The following is a 13164-nucleotide window of genomic DNA, read 5'->3' on the forward strand; positions in this document are numbered from 1 at the left end:
CCTCACTTCACTTTGATTTGATTGTGCTTTTTTCCCCAAGAAGATGCTCCCCTTCCCACGCCCCGCCCCATCCCCCCGTTTCTGCCCCAGGCTTGAGTACCCAGTGCCCCCGTCCCGCCTCAGCTTTCCATCACTGTCCGGCCAAGAACCTCGCTGCCCGGGGCCAAGTGGAGGGCTCCGGCCGCGGGTCACGTGTCCGCGGCGGGCCGGAGTGGGCAGGGGCGGGCTGCGTGGGGATGGGAGACTGCGTGGCTGGCGCGGGGAGGAGGGCCGTGTTTCTCGCTTCGGTCTCGGGGAGGAGAGGGGCGGCGTGGGACGGGGGAGAGGCGATATAGGAGGCTCGGCTGTAGCTAGCTTGAGCCATGGACGCCTGGGACCCGGACTCCAGCCAAGGACCTTTCGGCCTGGGAGAACCCAGGGATCCCGCCTCTACTGGGCACAGGTGTGGAAGCAGAGGTGGAGGGAAAGGTTCTTTCCTAAGGAGACGGTCTCGGCTCGGGCTAAGGATGGGGAAGCAGCATCACGGGATTTTGCCCCTCTCCCATTCCTCCGCCTCAGCAGACATTTGCCCTTTGGCATCTGTTGCCCCTCAAGACCCCCCCTTCCTTAGCCTCCAGGACAGCCATTTCTGATAGCCGGGCCTTTGCCTCGACCCCAAATACCGCCTTACCTCAGTGCCCTGTCACTGACCTCGGATGGCTGCTAGGGCTCCCCCATAGACCCTTACCCCCAACCCGGGCCACCGTTTCTTCCTCCCTCGGGGCATTTGGGGAAGGGGTGGTGAAGGTGGGAGGATGGGTAGGTCTGGGGAAACAGGGCGGGGTGGGCGAGAGGAAGAATAAGGGAGACTTCAGATACAGCCTGGGAGAGGAGGCCATTCTGAGCGCTGGAGATTGTGCACCTACCGGCCCTCACCTCACACCAAAAAGCTACACTTGCCCTATTTTGGGGTCTTGGCTGTTAGCCTTTTGGGGCTCCATAGCCTAACTGGGGGTCTGAGCAGATAATTTTAATGGTGTGGTGTTTGTGTTTTTCCCTTTCCGTCTTCTTCTCCCTGGTTCCTCTTCTCAGCTCCCCGAGGGCCAGTGCCTGGGCCTCTGAGGGTGCTGGGGACTCTGGACTGGCCCAGGATATGTCGGAGGCTTTCACTGTTGCCCAGGTACAGATCCGAAAGCAGAATGCTATCACTGAGAGAGAAAGAAGGTGAGGGCTTGCCCCTTGTGCAGGGGGAGGGTCAAAGAACAGCCTTGTGTCAATTTATCAGCCATTCAGCCGGGCAGGTCCCTTAGGAGGAGAAAATATAGAAATTGTACTCTTTGACCGGGTCTTAAGCAGACAGGAGAATGGATTTTTATCTTCTTTGCCAAAAGGATTAACTCAAAGATTAGGACACACCAGGAATTTTTAAAAATCTCTGCATTGCTGGACTTAAAGATGAGGAAGATGACTTGGTGGTATTTTATTATTTAGACCATTAGCACCCAGAAGAAAGTAGCACTGAGTGCTCCCCAGGGTTCTGTGTGCCTACCTTTACACATAATGCCATATAACTGTTACTCTGGTGTTTTTTACCTCAGGTTTTTTTTTTTTTCAAACTGTAGAATGGCAGTCAATTGATAATTTTAACTTCCTTCCCACCTGCCAGTTTTAGAATTGACAAATGGTTAAAGCCCTTGAAATTTTTTTCTGAAGTAACCATTTGTTGGGTCTGAATGGAAACGTCTGGGTATTTGGAAATTCTGGTGAAGCCTCGTAGGAGTGTCCTAGAGGATTCCTTGACTATCTTGGAGAAGGGGGGGGGGAATCTACCCTTTTTATTGACTACATAGTTCTCCTATTAAATATGAAATAGCTAACTAGGATTCATGATGTAGAAGAGATAGTAAACTAGCCTAAAGAAGACCTCCATTAAATCCTGGCACGTATTGGCTATAGGACCCTGAGCAAGTCATTTAACATCTTCATGTTCCTGGGCAACTCTCTAGGGTGACAGGTTATACAACTTGTTTATATTCAATGGTAGAGGGAATTTGCTCTAAGGGAACTCCCAATACTGAGGAAATCATAGGTCTAGACTTACAAATCCTCAAAATACAAGATTAGGGAGTTTAATTTGTGGTCAAGGTTAAGGAGTCATTCTTTGGACATGTAATGGAGCTAATTGACTCAGACCCACAAAACTAAAGCAGCACTATACCATGTAGGACAAAGTGAACTGAGCACTATCAAGTTATAAATATTCTTATTTCCATTTGTATGTCTCAGTTATTTGTCCAGAGGAGTGAGACTCAAACACGGATTATTTATTTATATGGGGATGGGGATGCTTGTGCTTGGGTATAAAACAGGAAACGAATCTCTGTAAGTTGTGAGCGGCTCCGAATCCTGCTGCCCAAGTTTGAAGGTCGTCGAGAGGACATGGCCTCTATCCTGGAGATGGCTGTTCAGTATCTAAAGCTTGCTCGGACTCTTGTGCCCACAGAAGAACAGAGTACCGTGAGTTATAATTGCTATGTGATGTGTCCCAATATGGGGAACTAAGCCTCCCTGCATCAGGAGAGGAATGATGTGTTTTTAGGGTTTGAATCTTCAGTCCTGATTATTAAATTACAATTTATCATCATGACTGATGCCCAGGGACCAACACATCATTTCTTTCAAATTGCAGAATGTTTCCACTTTCCCTCTGTGTGGGAATCCTCCTGTAGATTCTGCATATATTCCAAAAAGACTTCATTTCAGAGTATCTTGCTGTTTCCTACTCCCATTGCCAAGGTCCTGCTGGGGGTGCTGGCTCTGTGCATGAATGTTTAAATTACAGATTCTTGCTCCCTCGGAGGAGGTATGTCAGAAGTGGCAGAAGAATGTGTTGATTCCAAATACCAGAAAGCAGATTTCAGAGACGAGAACCTTTGATACAACCAGGTTAATATTTCAGCATTTAATGTTTTTCTTTGTTTTCTTCCTCCCTCCTTCTCCCCTCCCTCCCACTTCTACCCCCATTCCAGGATAATGTAACTTATTTATAAGAATGGGGACTGGACAGGTGATTTCATTGGTTGTCATAAAGCTCTCTACCAAAAGCAGGTTGGTGCCTTTTCTGCAATTTATAGGGTGAGTTGTCTGAGGAGCTAAGAGGTGAATTGACTTGCTCAATCACCAATTAATATGTATCAGAGGCAAGACTTCAATCCAGGTCTTCCTGCTTTGAGGCTATATCCATTATGTCATCATGCCTTTCAACACATTTATAAAGCTGATGAAATTCGAATGCACTATTATATCCTTTTCAGATACTCTTCAGGACTCTAGATTGGGAGCCAGAAGCCTTAGCCTTTGCTGTTTACTTACTTTTGTGACTTGAAAATTTTACCTTTACCTACATTCACTCTTTTGACAGATTTGAAGATAGTTTGTTAAGTACAGATTACTAAATAAATCTTTCACAAAAGTTCTCTTTGAATCCCTTGCCTGGATAGGGAGGTGATTCTGGATTTTCATGTTTTATGTCAAACAAATGAAAAGTATGACCATCTAGTTTGAAGATTCTTTGATGTGGAGTCTTTTGTTCAAAGACCAACTTAGCTAAAGGTAGAGAGGCTTATGACCATGTGAACATAAGATATGTTTTGTATTTTAGACAGCTCTTGCTGTGTGCAGTGGAGGAGGAATTGGAAATGATTGGATCATTTCTACAGGCTGTAATGTAATTTCAAGTTTGGGCCCCTTTATATGGCTGGGGACCTGGGTAGGAGGGGGGCCATATGGTAGAAAGTACCACATATGTACTGAATGTACCCATGTTAGCTGTAGAGCTTTTTGCTGGACTCCATGCTATGATCAGTTCCTCACAGTTCTAGACAAATATGGAAATTCTGTTAGAAAATTTATTTTGGATCAGTCATAAATTTAGAGTATCTTTCATTGTATTTTTCATTGGTCAGACAAAGGGGATTACCAGGTTGCCCGGCCACTCCTGTGGAAACTAGTAAACCAGCACTGACGTTGGGTGAGCCTGTGGATAAAGCCTTGGAAGGCACATATTCTGTCTTTGAAAAAGGTAAGTCAGGAGTTGAGTCTATGGGAAACCTTTTCCCTTCAACTGCTTCCTCTATCATCTTCACTCTCTTTTTATCTACTTCCTTCTTTCCTATAGCCTACAAACCTGCCCATGTCTCCCCATTCTCAAAAAAACTGTACCTTGATCTGAACTATTTATTGTCCTATATCTCTTCTTCCTTTTGTGGCTAAATTCTTTCAAAAGTCCATCCATAATTGATGCCTCTACTTCCCTTTGGCACATGACCTGTGCTGTGGCTAGAAGTTCAATGTCCATTCTCTATTGACCATGAAGATATGTTCTAATAGAGCTAGTTATTAAGTAAACCTGATTACCCCAACTGCCTTCAATTATAAAGTTGCTACTATGTTCCCAATATATAAATCCTTCAATAGGTTGACCTGAATATCTTGGACCAGGGAAAATTAAAACAAAGCCGAGGCCTGGAGCTTTGGGGCATTGAAAACACAGGTGTTTTTTGTTTGTTTATTTATAGTACTAACCTTATTCTGGGTTCTCCTTTCTTATACTTTCACATAGGCTTTTTTTTAAAATATAGACATTTATCATTTTCCCTATCAAAAGTAGGAAAATCTTCCTGGGTTCCTCTTTTTTGCTTAAGCTTTTATGCATTCACTCTACTTTACATTTGCCACTCTGTCTGGAACCAGATACCCTCTTGTTTCTCCTCTCCCCATATTAATTGTACAATACATAAGAGTATTATTGTACAATGTTAATATACAATATAATATTAATTATATCCTCAGTACTTCACCCAAGCACCCAGTGCGTGGCCCATAGAAAGTGCTTAATAAATATTTATTGGATAATTGGATTGGAGTGTCTTTTCTGGCAGACTGCTCCCTCCATCTTCACTCTCTCATTTCATTCTTTCTTTGTCTACTTCCTTCTTTCCTATAGCCTACAAATATGCCCATGTCTCCCCATTCTCAAAAAATTGTACCTTGATCTGAACTATCTATTGTCTGTTCTATCTATTGTCCCATATCTCTTCTTCCTTTTGTGGCTAAATTCTTTCAAAAGTCCATCGGTAACTGATGCCTCTAATTGCCTTTTCTCACATTGTCTTTTTACCTCTAGTCTAGTTTACAGCCTCATCCATTTTTCAAGCAAAACTGCTCTTTTCAGAGTTAATGATCTCTTAAGTGCTAAACTTAATGGTCTTTTTTCAGTCTTCTTCCTTCTTGACCTCTCTTTAGCCTTTGACAATGTGGAAGATCCTCTTTTCCCAGATACTTTTGGTCTCGTTTCTATGGCACTGTTCTATCCTAGTTCTTCCTCTATCTGACCATTCCTTCTCACGTCAGATCTTCATCCAAGTGGTTGTTCCACAGATCTTTTTTTTTCCCTGAGGCAATTGGGGTCAAGTAACTTGCCCAGGGTCACGCAGCCAGGAAGTGTTAAGTGTCTGAGATCGGATTTGAACTCAGGTCCTCCTGACTTCAGGGTTGGAGCTCTAACCATTGCACCACCTAGCTGCCCCAGTTCCCCAGATCTTTCCTGGTCCATCTTGAACCATCTTTATAATGCTTCAGTTGGTTCTCTTATTAACCCCCATGGCTTCAATTATTATCATCTCTTTGCTGATGATTTTTCCCCAGCCTTAACTCTACTCTCACATCTCCAATTCTTTATTGGACATCTGGAAATGGATGCCCTATAGATATATTTAATTCAGTCTGTTTAAAAGTGAGCTTACTCTTTCTCTTTTAAAGCCTCTTCCCCCATCCTCCCAGTCACCTAGCCATGAAGCCCAGGTGTTAGTCATAATTTCTCAAACATCTATTTCTCCTCAATAGCTAATCTGTTGCCAAGTCCTGTTAATTTTACCTTGATAATATATTTGCAGAAGCAGGCAGGTGGTTCAGTGAGTAAAGTGCCAGGCCTGGACTTAGAAAGACGCATTTTCTTAAGTTTAAATCCATCCTCAGACACTTCTTAGCAATGTGACCCCATCCTGCTTGCCTCAGTTTCCTCATGTGTAAAATGAGCTGGATAAGGAAATGGGCAACCACGCCACTATCTTTGCTAAGAAAATCCCTAATGGGGTTACAAAGTGTTGGACATGATTGAAATGAATGAACAACCATCATCACTTTGTGAAGGCCCTTATCACCTCATTCCTGAATTATAGCAGTAGCCTTATGGTTGGTTTTCTTGCCTCACCTCTCCCTACTTTGACCGTCTTTGATTTAGCTATCCAATGAATCTTCCTAAATAGGAGATTTAACCAAGTCACCCCCACCTGGGTCAGTGAATTCTAATAATTCCCCATTGCCTCAAGAATCAGACATAAATTCAGATATAAACTCTCTGCCTTTTTGTCCTTCACAACCTGATCCCCTCAGGTAGTAGGATCTGAGGATTTAGCATGGCCAGGGATCTGCAAGACCATCTAGTTGGGCCTGAGAGGATGAGGTGAATGGTCAGCCCCCTGGTCATACTGGGAGGTGAAGAGTGTATATTCCAACTCATCTTCTGACTCCAGATCTGATATCCAGGTGCCCAGAGCTTTTTGTTAACACTCCTCTTCCTATTTCCCCGTGTATCTGGTGTATGACCTCAGGCTCAACTGAAGGCTTCTTATAGCTGCTGATTTGTTTTGTTCTTTTGGTTCCCTCCCAGGTGCAGAGTATAAGGCTTTGATGGCTTGCATTTGGGAATCATGCTGGGTTGAAGCTTTGTGATGTTGGGGCAAGTCTCTTACATTTTCTGACTCTCAAAGAAACAAAGTCTATGAAGAGATTTGATATTTCCTGTCAGGACAGGATTTTATCCTGGGGCCTGAGCTCAGTGGAAAGTGGGTCTCTGACTCAAAAGGGGATCCAGAGAATCGAGGCTATTCTCTTATGTGGTATTGACTGTGATGTTTTTTTGGAAAGGCCTTTCAGATTCAACCCTGCTGCCTCAGGATCTGAGTCTCTCTGATATTCCTGTGCGCTCCTGTGGAACAAATCCTTCTCTGCCATGGCCTTTGCTCTTGCCACCAGCCTTTCCTCTAGAGACCTCAACAGGAGGGAAATGGGCAAGTCTGGCAGGGCCTTGTCCTGGGGAAGCCGTGTCTCAAGAACAGCTACTGAAGAGCACACATGAGCCTTCTGATGCCCTGATGGATACCAGGTACAAACCCCTGTGTATTTATCCCTGCATGTGTAGTTACATACTTCCAAGCAAATCCTCATTTAGCCTCATACCTATTTCCTGGTCACCTAAATTTAGACAAGTTTTGCTTGGGCATAGTGCAGGGAATGTAAAACTTCACATTATGCATACAAATGGTAAATAGAGTACATGTAATCCAAAATAGTAAATAATAAACTTTGATTTTTCTGTGGATGGGTGTTTTTTTTTTTTAACAGTTTTCCTTTCCTAATTATCTTTTTGCTTTGCCTGATATAAAAATTAGTTTGCATTCTCTGAGCACACAGCAGCTGGGACGTGGGAAGGGCTGTAGGGGGAATGTTTTGGATGATGTCAGCCAAGGATAAAAAAATCATGGATAATTTAGAAAATGGATGTAATATTCAAATAATAGAGATCTATTATTATAGTCTTTCTTTCTTTTTCTTGCAAGTAACATTCTGCCTTCTGATCTGAATTACTCTTCATCTCCCCTTCATTTCTTTTGACTGGAAAATGTAATTCCCCTTCAAGAAAGACAGCCCAAATGTGTATGTGTTGTTAATGAATAGAAAATTCACAAATAGATTCTTTTTGTTTTTTGACTGTAATTTCAGATCAGTGTCAGAATCTGAAGTAGAAGATGAGATGCCTTTTCTGCTGGGTGCTCACACTGACCGATGGCTTGGAGAGCAAGGTAGGGCATCTCTGAGGGTTGTCAGACAAGGATTTGCCATGGTACATTGGGAAAGGAAGGAGAATCTGAGCTTTCTCTGCAGGGAGAACTTGGTTCTCACTTCTAGCAGCTCTCCAAAGCAGAGAAGGGCCTTGAGGTTTGGGTGGAGGGAAGTATGTGTATGTTATGTGTGTGTTGGGTGAGTATAATTCCAGAAACAAAATCAGAAGATTTGAATTCTAGCTTTGACCTGTTATGATCTAAGGAAAATCTTTGTCTCTTTCAGAGCCTCAATCTCCTAGAAAGTAGAAATAATGTATAATTTAAAGACCATTGTGAATATTCATGAGATAAATCTGTTATACTTACATGCATATGCCCTGAAAGTTCTCTGTAGTATCAGGGTGTGGAGGTGACTTGAGATTTAGAATTCTAGGGCACTAGAACACAAGTTCCTGCCAAATTGGACAGACTCTTAAAGATGGGGTTAGCATCTGGTGTCTTATCTGGAGACCTGTCTTCCTCTATGCAACCTGACTTTTCACATGGACCCCGGCCACAAGGCGATGATTTTTTTTTTTGGGGGGGGGGGGTTCATAGCAACTCATGAAAAACAATCCAGGAAGAGTAAGAGATTTACATTAGTGGAGGGAGCATCATATTGATGAAATCAGATGTCTGGACATTTTCACGTATCTGGTCCAAGAAACATTAACACCTATTATGTTCAAGGCAGTGTGCTGTTCACTAGGGAGAAGAAGAGGGTCTGATCCTGATTCTTTTGAAGTAGGGATCCTCCAGATAAGGAAGCTCCATCCACCAACACAGGTTGGCACCTTCTCTGCAACTTAGTCTCAGTGAGTAGCCTAGAGCAATGGTAACAAATCACTCAGACCAGGACCAGTAAACCAGATTCAGGATCCAGGCTACCACATATTAACTTTAAAAACCTTACCTAATAGGGGTGCTAGATGGCACAGTGGATAGAGAACTGGCCCTGAAGTCTGGAGGACCTGAGTTCAAATCTGTCTCAGGCACTTAACACTTTCTAGCTCTGTGACCCTGGGCAAGTCATTTAACCCCAATTGCCTCAGCAAGAAATAAAATCAACAACCAAAAAAACCTTACATAATAACATTACATGTTCTATTGTATTTTAATTTATTTTGTTAAGAGTTTCCCAGATGCATTAATTGAGAATCAGTCATAATTCAGGAATATTTTGGGGTATATGTTTGACACTTCTAGTCTATAGTATTGAAAGGTTAAATCACTTGCCCAAGTAGGTCTAAGTTGGGACTTGAACCATGGTTTTTCTGGCTTTGAGTCTCTTTCTATTTACTATATTAGACTGACTTTCTGCACTAGGAATACAAAGACAGTTCTTACCCTTAAGGAGGACCGGTAGGTGCTGGAGTAGAGAGAGTGGGTTGGGAATCAGAAAAATCTTCCTGAGTTAAAATCTGTCTTTGGACACTTATTAGCTGTGTGACTGTCTCACACAGTTTTCTGCCTCACTTTTCTCATTTCTAAAATAAGCTGGAGGAGGAAATGACATATCACCCCAGTATCTTTGTCAAAACCCCAAAATGGGGTCCCAAAGAGTTGGATATTAAGACAACTAAATACATACACACACATCCACACACATCCTTAGGGAATCTTCATATAACTTGTAAACAATTAAGTATATGAGTAATAATCTGAGGAGCAAGCCAGTGGACTAACATCTTGGACTCAGGAAATAATAGCCTGCATTTGTATAGCATTGTAATTTTTGAAAAGCTCTATATTTGCATAATCTCATTTGATCCTTACTACAGTCTTTATGAATGAGAAAACTCATGCTAAGAAGTTATGACTTGTCTAAGGTAACACAACCAAAAAATCCTTCTCATGCAAGATGGTCCATGAGCTGAGCCTTGGATAAAAGCTTAGGGCTGTAGGCAAGAAAGATGTGCACTGCAAAGTGGTGATACACTTGAAGCCAAGTGACTTTGCTGCCATCACATAGAAATCTAGTAATGGAGAGAGGTCTAGAACCCAAGCCTCCTAATTTATCACTCTTTCCTTTACACCACACTATCTCCTGGGAGTTGGGTTTTGATTTGGAAAGTATATCATTTCATAATTCACTGATCCCTGCTCCCATTTGATTCAGGGTCCAAGGATGCCAAAGGCAGTGGAACCCAAACCTGTTCCATGACGACCCCACTCATGATGGATGCCAAGACTGGTTCCCAAGATGAGCTCCTTGCCAAATCAGAGCTTGAGTTCCTGCCAGAACCAGAGTCCTGCCTCCCAGAGTCTCAGAGAAGCATGTTGGACCATTTGGAATTTGATTCAACATCTGTGGCCCTAACTCCCCAGGAAGAAGTAGACAGCATATTTCCTTATCTCTTTCCCTATGAGTTATGAGCTGTGTAATTTCTGAGTCTTGAAGGAATCACTGCTAAGTAGGTTGAGGGTGGGAGGAGACAGAAAAATAGAGATTTTGAAGCAGCAGCACAGAAACGAATATACATCTGGGCACTTTATTTTGGGTTTGGGTTGCAGCTGCAGCCTAATTTGAGAGAGGGAGGGTGGGCCATAGGGAGTGAAAACTGAATATTAAAGAGAAGAAGCAATTTTCTTGGAGGAAGCAAAACTTTTGTAACTTTTGCATAATTGATACAATTCAGTATGTGGATCAGAGTGAAAGCTTAATCAGGCAATTCTGATGGAGTTAGATGAAAGTCATCTAATCTTATTTTGTTCCTGAGAAAGTCTTTTCACCATTAAATCCACAAATAACTCTGATTCTTGGTCCTCTGGGGGAGGGTCAATGGTTTTCTTTGTACTGTTTTGTTGGGTATGTGACCCAGAGAGAGAGTAAGAATGATAAAAAATAACTCCTGCAAATAGACTTTTCTGGTGGTCTTACTTCTTTTCCTCTCAATATTTCTGTGAAGAAATTGAGGGCAGGGATTATTAAAATCACTTGCTGGGGAAAAAACTAATTCCTAGAAAAATTAAATGAAGTCTGAAAATTAAAAGCAGAACTAACCCATATCCCAAATCCCAGCCCAAAGTACTCTAGATTAATTTAGTATATTATCTTGACAGTCTACTATCATGGATTCATTGACCAGTATTCTATATTGAAGAGGCAAATGGGATATATTGCCATCTGCCTGTATCTACTTGGCCATTGCCCTTGTTTCCTGCTCTGAGTTGTGCTTGTTGTTCTGGTGAATGGGCCCAGTCTCCCCATGTCTTGCAGCGACAGAGGTGTCTTGACTAACTGGATATTCAGAGTCTTGAAGCTTTGTTGAAAGCTTGTATGGGAACGGAGAGTCAGACATGTCTCTGGGACTGTATTCTGTCTGGTCCTGCCTAATGCTTTGTCCAGAACTATAGATGGTATGTTCTCCCGCTCCTGAATCCCATGTCATTCTTTTGTGATAAACACTGAGAATTGTTTTTTGGGCCTGTTCTCAGTCCTGTTCTGCCTTTTGGTTTGACCTGGATGGACTTTGGATCATCCCATTATAGTACCAGGACAAAAGCTTTCACAGTGGATTTTGGTCTATATTTTCAATGAAGTATCTAAACTTACGTAATTGTATAGCACCATAGATAAAAGAAACCTCAGGGGTTATCTAATCTAACTTCTGATATAGGAGCTTGATTCAATCTGCTATGGTTGAATCTACGAACCAGCCTCTATGATAGCATTCCCAATGTGACTAAACCAATCTCTTCTTAGCTCTAAGGAACCAGTAAAGAAACTTCTAAAGGATAACCAGGGTCAAGATAGAAGGCAGTGATATGAAGGTTAGTAGATCTGGGGAGATGTTACCCAAAGATATCATCTGCCTCATTTATTTGTTAGAGAACCAAGGCTGATGGTGGATTAATAAAAATAAGAAAAAGTTGCTCAACTCTTTAGAACTTGAGATGCAGACAGGTTTTATACCATGGACTCCTTTGGAAATTTGTGAAGCCTATGGATACCTTCCTAGAATATTATTAAATATGCATAGTAAAACATATAGGGTTATAAAGGAAACTAGAGGGTTCTTGAGACTAATAAAGACTCAATTTCCTAATGACTTTGTACAGCTTTTAATAGCTGACCATAGTTGCCTATGGTCAAAATAACTCTGAATCAGTCTAAGCATTCCAAAGTTGATGAAATAGCCATGCCCCCAAAGCTGTGTGGGCACAGGGACTTGTAGCTATTTTTTTGTGCTCCAGGCTTATTTAAGGCATATTTAACTTAGAGTTAAGAAGCGAAAGTGATAATAACTAGTCTCTGGGAATGGTGAAATAGAGATTGTAATTGGAAAAAAAAATCCCAGATAGAGAATGAGCATTAGTTTGGTGTAAGGCTTAGCACAAGTGGTAAGGCCATTGTGGCTTGGCTCAGTGTTGAGCCCTGAAATGAAAAGGAACTGTGTGTTGGAGTTTGAGTTCTGGATCAGTCATAGTATTGGAATCCATGGTGGAAAATACCCATTAGATTTTATTCATATGGCAAATTCTGAGTTCTCTGTAGTTTTTGCACAGGGATAGAGAGTCCTAGAGGTGGAGTACTGTAATGTCTGGGTTAGCTATCTGGAGGATCTCGGGACCATTCTTGGTCTTAGTGGAGGAGTGCAGGAGGCAGAATAGCCACCAGGAGGATGGTCAAAGAAGAATGTCTCTATTTCCAGTCCTCTCAGCCCTTAAATATCTCGTATGATTATTACATCATTATAGCACACTAAGTATGTGTGAACTAGAAAACCATTACATCACCATGCTAAATACTGAGTATATGTGAACTAGAGAACCATCATCTCATTAATCATACTGAGTTAACACCCTGCTGTAAGTACCTTTGCTTCAAGTATACTTTTCTCAGAGTTCTCCAATATCTGTGGTCTTCTACATCTCCCACTTTCTTTTGTTTTAGAACACAGGTGGGCACGTCCTCCCTGACTTCTCAGGAAGGGAGGTGAGAACACCAAAAAGGAAATGAGCCAAACCAGATATTGTTAGCAGATTTCCTCTGGGCTGAAGGGTCTCAATTGAAACAGGTATACATAAATCCATCAGCATGGGAGGTATTACACAAGCACATAGCAATATAACACAAGCTAGTAGTGATGTAACAAACAATGTGAATCAACATGAGGAATTATACATGTCCATAAATCCTAGGAGGGTATATAAATAACAATTGCATATATGTCTCCTTCAGCAGCCAAGGGATAGTCCAAAATCAATCTATTGTCCATTACTTCATGTATCAGGGAAT

General features: G+C 42.1%; 1 protein-coding gene across 2 annotated transcripts; it reads left to right on the plus strand.

Moving 5' to 3' along the window:
- Nucleotides 1–264: 264 nt before the first annotated feature.
- SOHLH1 (spermatogenesis and oogenesis specific basic helix-loop-helix 1) lies at nucleotides 265–10852 on the plus strand. 2 transcript variants are annotated; one of them, XM_031954972.1, is made up of 9 exons: nucleotides 265–442; nucleotides 1072–1203; nucleotides 2349–2496; nucleotides 2822–2925; nucleotides 3641–3706; nucleotides 3945–4060; nucleotides 6967–7204; nucleotides 7822–7901; nucleotides 10042–10852. In XM_031954972.1, the coding sequence occupies exons 1-9, from the start codon at nucleotides 363–365 to the stop codon at nucleotides 10296–10298; spliced, it is 1221 nt and encodes a 406-aa protein (XP_031810832.1). In that variant the 5' UTR covers nucleotides 265–362; the 3' UTR covers nucleotides 10299–10852. The 2 variants fall into 2 exon arrangements, with proteins under 2 accessions (XP_031810832.1, XP_031810833.1); XM_031954973.1 differs by lacking the exon at nucleotides 3641–3706 and having other exon boundaries at nucleotides 10042–10850.
- Nucleotides 10853–13164: the final 2312 nt, after the last annotated feature.

The sequence above is a fragment of the Sarcophilus harrisii genome, chromosome 2 (assembly GCF_902635505.1).
Source record: "Sarcophilus harrisii chromosome 2, mSarHar1.11, whole genome shotgun sequence".
NCBI classification, from domain to species: domain Eukaryota; kingdom Metazoa; phylum Chordata; class Mammalia; order Dasyuromorphia; family Dasyuridae; genus Sarcophilus; species Sarcophilus harrisii.